This window comes from Pan troglodytes, chromosome 21 (genome assembly GCF_028858775.2).
Source record: "Pan troglodytes isolate AG18354 chromosome 21, NHGRI_mPanTro3-v2.0_pri, whole genome shotgun sequence".
Lineage (NCBI taxonomy): Eukaryota > Metazoa > Chordata > Mammalia > Primates > Hominidae > Pan > Pan troglodytes.
In genome coordinates this window covers 32,120,969-32,127,254 of record NC_072419.2, presented here as the reverse complement: position 1 = coordinate 32,127,254, position 6,286 = coordinate 32,120,969, and the positions used below count along the sequence as shown (strand labels likewise).

Sequence of the window (6,286 nt, the reverse complement as noted above, 5' to 3'; positions counted from 1 at the left end):
AGCCTAGGAGTTCGAGACCAGCCTGGGCAACACAGTGAGACTCTGTGCTAAAAATACAAAAATTAGCGGACATGGTGGCAGATGCCTGCAGTCCCAGCTACTGGGGGTTGGGACGCTGAGGCGGGAGGATCGCCATAGCCGGGAAAGTCGAGGCTGTAGTGAGCCATGACCGCGCCACTGCATCCCAGCCTGGGCAGCAGAAGTGACAGCCTTTCTCAAAAGAAAAGAAAGTTAAAAGAAGAAAAAAGAAGTGCTCCAATGTGCATTTCCTTTGAGCATCAGGTCAGCGCTCAAAAACTTTCAAGATTTTGAAGCATTTCGGATTTCAGATGTTTGGATTAGGGATGCTCAACCCCTATTGATTTAATATGCGGTGGAAACGTGACGACCTAGGTTTTAAGTCGCGGTTTCCTCAGTGGTGGGTTTGGGGTATTACCCCTGCCTGGCCGGCCTCCGGGCTTGTTTCCAGAAGATGCTACCCCGAGAGCTGCGAACCGCCAAGCTCCGCAGCGCGCAGGGCTCCGACAGGGACCAGCGAGGTCAGCTCCAAGGGTCACCCCAGGCTCCAAACTGGCCAGAGCCGCCCTGAGATTTGCGGAGGCCGCCTTGCCCCCACCCCGCCCCGCAATCCCGGACCCGACCCGCCCCCTCTCCCGTTCGCTCGCCCCGCCCCCTGTTCGCCCACTGCGCCGGGACACCGAGGGGGCGGCGCCTCGAGGCCGGGAGGAGTGTTGCGTCGCGGCCTTCAGACACAAAGAGCGGCCGGGGGGACGGGGGTGGTGCCGCGCTCCTGGCCCCGCGCGGGCGGACGGCGGAGGCGCCTCTCAGGTGAGCCGGCCCGGGCGTCCGGCGGGCCATTCAGGCGGCTGGTGGGGTCGAGAGTCCGGGGCCGCCCCTGCGTCGCGACCCGCGCCTTAGTCACCAGACCCGGCTCCGGGAGCGCGGCCTCGGGTGCTCCTCGCGGTGCGGGGCGCAGACTCGGCGCATCTGCCATGGTGCCTGCTCTTCCGGTCGCCCTCGAGGGCGGGGCGGGGTCACGCCCTAAAATACCGCGCCCGCTGGGCCGAACGCTTGAAAACCCGGTTTCCCGACGGCGGCGGCGCGGGCGCCGTGCGAACGAGGGCCCGGGTCCAGCACAGCCCCAAGGCTCGGCCTGAGGCGGGCGGCCTTGGCCGGGGCCCCCCGTGGTAATGAGCTACGCGGTGCCCGCCGCCTGCCCAGCGCGGGCCGTTTCTCCTGACGCCGCCGGCGTCTGGTCGAGGCCCAGGATTCCCTCCTGCCAGTGTGGCTGCGGCCCCCCACGGAGCGGGACCCGCGTTCGTGGCGCTTGGGACGGTTGATTGAAAGGGTGTAGAAGTCTGTTGCGAATTTTATCTGTTGTACTCGTTTTGCAGATTCGCCCCTTTCCTCCCGCCTGTGCGCGCAGTCACACACACCATGTGGGAGTCTCTGATCGCGTTGGGTTCATAATCATCGATCGTGCCTGGGTACTGATGCCCCATTGTTAGGAGCTCTGTGTAGGGCTGTATGTTTGCACAGGACTCACGTGAGGAAGGGTGGCCACGTTTCTTTCTGCTCTGTGAGACTTAGGCCAAGCCCTGGAACTAGGGAGGAGGTTCAGGAAGAGACCCATGAAGCTGGCGGGGCCTTGGAGAAGGGCAAGTGATTTTCAAGGTCAGTAGTAAGAGGGGTCATGAGTAATGGTAAGTTTCTTCTTAGAGGCCTTTGCTATGACTTCCAGGTTTTTCACACTGGACTTAAAATACTTTTAAAAGCAGAGTTTTTGTTCTTGTTGTTGTTGTTCTTGTTGCTGCTGTTTTTGACACGAAGTTTCACTCCTGTTGCCCAGGCTGCAGTGCAATGGCGCCATCTCGGCTTACTGCAACCTCTGCCTCCCCGAGTCAAGCGATTCTCCTGCCTCAGCCTCCCGAGTAGCTGGGATTACACGCCCAGCTAATTTTTTGTGTTTTTAGTGGAGATGGGGGTTTCACCATGTTGGCCAGGCTGGTCTCGAACTTCTGACCTTCAGGTGATCCAGCTGCCTCGGCCTCCCAAAGTTCTGGGATTACAGGCGTGAGCCACTGCGCCCGGCCAAGTTTTTGTTTTGTTTTGTTTTTGTTTTTTAATTTTATTTTAATTTAAGTTCTGGGATACATGTGCAGAACGTTCCAGTTTGTTACATGGGTATACATGTGCCATGATGGTTTGCTGCACCTATCAACCCGTCATCTAGATTTTAAGCCCCACATACATTAGGTATTTGTCCTAATGCTCTCCCTCCTCTTGCCCCCCACCCGCCCCGACAGGTCCCGGTGTGTGAGGTGTGTGATGTTCCCCTCCCTGTGTCCATGTGTTCTCATTGTCAACTCCCACTTATGAGTGAGAACATGCGGTGTTTGGTTTTCTGTTCTTGTGTTAGTTTGCTGAGAATGATGGCTTCCCACTTTATGCATGTCCCTGCAAAGGACATGAACTCATTCTTTTTTATGGCTACATAGTATTCCATGGTGTATCTGTACCACATTTTCTTTATTCAGTCTATCCGTGATGGGCATTTGGGTTGGTTCCAAGTCTTTGCTATTGTAAATAGTGCTGCAATGAACATACACGTTTATGTGTCTTTACAGTAGAATGATTTATAGTCCTTTGGGTATATACCCAGTAATGGGATCACCGGGTCAAATGTTATTTCTGGTTCTAGATCCTTGAGGAATCGCCACACTGTCTTCCACAATGGTTGAACTAATTTACACTCCCACCAACAGTGTAAAAGCGTTCCTATTCCTCCACAGCCTCTCCAGCATCTGTTGTTTCCTCGCTTTTTAATAATTACCATTCTAACTGGTGTGAGATGGTATCTCATTGTGGTTTTGATTTGCATTTCTCTAATGACCAGTGATGATGAGCTTTTTTTTAAATATATGTTTGTTGGCTGCATAAATGTCTTCTTTTGAGAAGTGTCTGTTCATATCCTTTGGCCACTTTTTGATGGGGTTGTTTTTTTCTTGTAGATTTGTTTAAATTCCTTGTATATTCTGGATATTAGACCTTTGTCAGAAGGGTAGATTGCAAAAATTTTACCCCGTTCTGTAGGTTGCCTGTTCACTCTGGAGAGTTTCTTTTGCTGTGGAGAAGCTCTTAGGTTAGATCCCATTTGTCAGTTTTGGCTTTTGTTGCCATTGCTTTTGGTGTTTTAGTCATGAAGACTTTGCCCATGCCTATGTCCTGAATAGTATTGCCTAGGTTTTCTTTTAGGTTTTTTATGGTTTTGGGTTTTACATTTAAGTCTTTAATCCATCTTGAGTTAATTTTTGCATAAGGTGTAAGGAAGGAGTCCAGTTTCTGTTTACTGCATATGGCTAGCCAGTTTTCCCAGCACAATTTATTAAATAGGAAATCCTTTCCCCATTGCTTGTTTTTGTCAGGTTTGTCGAAGATCAGATAGTTGTAGAAAGCAGAGTTTGTTTTTTTTTTTTAAGTAGTTAAAACTCATCTGTTAAACAGAACACTGAATCAGCAGCCTAGCAGTTTTATGAACTGTGTGCAAGAATGCTTGTATATTAAAAGGAAAATGCTCAGGTGTTAGAGAAGCAGTCTACTTTCATGCTTGTCCCTTTTGTTTGACTTATACATCATCCATTAGTGGTTTAAATGATGACAGATTGAATTGATCTGTATTGGCAAATAAAAGTGGGATGTGTGTTTATGTAAAGTTCAGGTGCAATAAAAATTAGAGGATAACTCTTTTTTGTAGAATGAGAAAATAGCAAGCCTTCTCCAAGGAACTTGGACTTCAGATTTTTTCTTTTTAATGTAGAGCCGGGAGTCTTGCCCAGGGTGGTCTCCAACTCCTGGGCTGAAGTGATCCACCTGCCTCAGCCTCCCAAAATGCTGGGATTACAGGTATGAGCCACCACACCTGACCTCAGATAACATTTAACTCCATCAAATTAGAAAGAAAGCACTTTATAGAGGAATAGTTAGGACTTAAGCAAAAAGTTTTTTTTGTTTTGTTTTGTTTGTTTGTTTGTTTGTTTTTGATACGGAGTCTCGCTCTGTCGCCAGGCTGGAGTGCAGTGGCGCGATCTCGGCTTACTGCTATCTCCACCTCCCAGGTTCAAGCGATTCCCCTGCCTCAGCCTCCTGAGTAGCTGGGATTATAGGAGTGCACCACCATGCCCAGCTAATTTTTTTATTTTAGTAGAGACGGGGTTTCACCATGTTGGCCAGGATGGTCTCCATCTCCTGACCTCGTGATCCACCCGCCTCGGCCTCCCAAGGTGCTGGGATTATAGGCATGAGCCACCACGCCCGGCCGGACTTGAGCAAAATTTAATTGAGCAGTTTATATTAACTTCGATGGAAACTTTTTCGCTAACTCATACTTACCCCATATGTTGTGATTTATAGGACTGCTCTAAGGTGGGTGAATTGATATGGTCATTTGCTAAGAGCATGTTGTAAGTCTTTTAATGTTAGGGTATCCTTTGAACATTTGGTGATGGAAAATAGAATAACAAGAATGGCAAAGTTCCAACTGTGTCTGTAGCTTCCCCTTTTACAGTGAGTTCAAGTTCCTTGGAGAAGGCTTGCTATTTTCTCATTCTACAAAAAAGAGTTATTCTCTAATTTTTATTGCACCTGAACTTTACATAAACACACATATCCCACTTTTATTTGCCAATACAGATCAATTCAATCTGTCATCATTTAAACCACTAATGGCTCTTTTTAAGTTTTTTAGAAGATGGCACATGTGGCATTTGAGACTTAGGGCATGTGAGCGGGGCTCTGTGAGCACATTCTTTCTATGGTGGACATTTACCTTTGGATTTTTTTTTTTTTTTTTTAACTGAGATGGAGTCTCGCTCTGTCACCCAGGTTGGAGTGCAGTGGCACAATCTTGGCTCACTGCAATCTCTGCCTCCCGGGTTCAAGCGATTCTCTTGTCTCAGCCTCCTGAGTAGCTGGGATTATAGGTGCCTGACCACGCTCAGCTAATTTTTGTATTTTTAGTAGAGACAGAGTTTCGCCATGTTGGCCAGGCTGGTCTCAAACTCCTGACCTCAAATGATCCACCTGCCTTGGCTTCCCAAAGCGATGATGGGATTGCGGGCGTGAGCCACTGCACCCAGCCTACTTTTGGATCTTGCCATGAGCAGGTAGCTACTAGATAGCTTTCCTCTTTCCTGGCACAAGACAGATTTGGAAGCAGGAAGCAAAAACAGGAGCAGTGTCTTGGCCTCACACCTGAACTGGCATGGCTTCCTAGCTGCAGGTAATAGCGTCCTCTGCCCTGGAAGGCATTTCCAGCGCTGTGGCCACTTTGCTGTTCCATTCCTTGGTTATTGTGTAAGTAGTTAAGCGGCGGTGGCTGTAACTGGAATCTAGGTTTGAGTTTAGCTTAGTCCTTGGCTTCAAGTGCAGATTAGGAATTCAGGCCCAAGGCCAAGACATTTGATTACTCACAAGCTGAGGCCAAAAGTTTGGGTCATACTCTACCTGGAGCTATTTGGAGGCAGGCTTTCCTTCTCCCACCTTGGGGCAACTTTGAGCCTCCTGGATTCTGATTATTGTTGTTTGTGAATGGACAATTTTCTGGGACAGAGGAGTCTTTTAGAGCGTGGCTTGTATTTTCATCCTTTTTTGACCTAGGTTCGAGCATGCATCTGGCACTGCCTGGTTGTACTCCCCTTTCTGAACCCGATTGTCTTTCCTCGGACTTCAGAAAGATAATGGAGCGTTCCATCATCCTCCAAGCGAGGTGACCTGTTTCCCCCAAGACTGCTGTATAGTCTCCCTGGAGTCAAAGTCATTTGTTAGTTTCTGAAACAGCAGAGCTCTCTAGGTACCTCTGAAGCAATCAAGTTTGAGAACCTCTAGGATATACCAATTTTTGTGCATTGATTGTTACTTTGTATCTCATAAGGGGCAATCGTTACAATTTTTTTTTTTTTTTTTTTTTGAGGTGGAGTCTCACTCTGTCGCCCAGGCTGGAGTGCCATGGCGCAATCTTGGCTCACGGCAACCTCTGCCTGCTGGGTTCAAGCAATTCTCCTGTCTTAGCCTCCTGAGTAGCTGGGATTATAGGTGTCCACCTCCACGCCCAACTAATTTTTGTATTTTTTAGTAGAGACGGGGTTTCACCATGTTGTCTACGCTGGTCTCGAACTCCTGACCTCAGGTGATCCACCTGCCTCGGTCTCCCAAAGTGCTGGGATTACAGGCTTGAGCCACCGTGCCCAGCCCACACATCCTCTTATAACCTTATTTTTGGATCTGCTTT

At 48.8% G+C, this 6,286-nt stretch overlaps 1 protein-coding gene across 11 annotated transcripts in view; it reads left to right on the top strand.

Moving 5' to 3' along the window:
- Positions 1-698: 698 nt before the first annotated feature.
- The window catches only part of NINL (ninein like), a 139,110-nt gene continuing 133,522 nt past the window's right edge, over positions 699-6,286 (top strand). For 3 of the 11 annotated variants that reach the window (XM_054674920.2, XM_016937587.4, XM_054674923.2), the window contains exon 1: positions 699-828. Coding sequence is in view for 5 of the 11 variants with exons in the window: in XM_054674916.2 (XP_054530891.1) it covers positions 1,632-1,674 (43 nt within the window). In the remaining 6 variants the exon portion in view is untranslated. Of the gene's footprint in view, positions 829-983; positions 1,675-6,286 lie in introns of those variants that run through there. The other 8 variants (XR_010154091.1, XR_010154090.1, XR_010154092.1 and 5 more) reach the window with 7 other exon arrangements.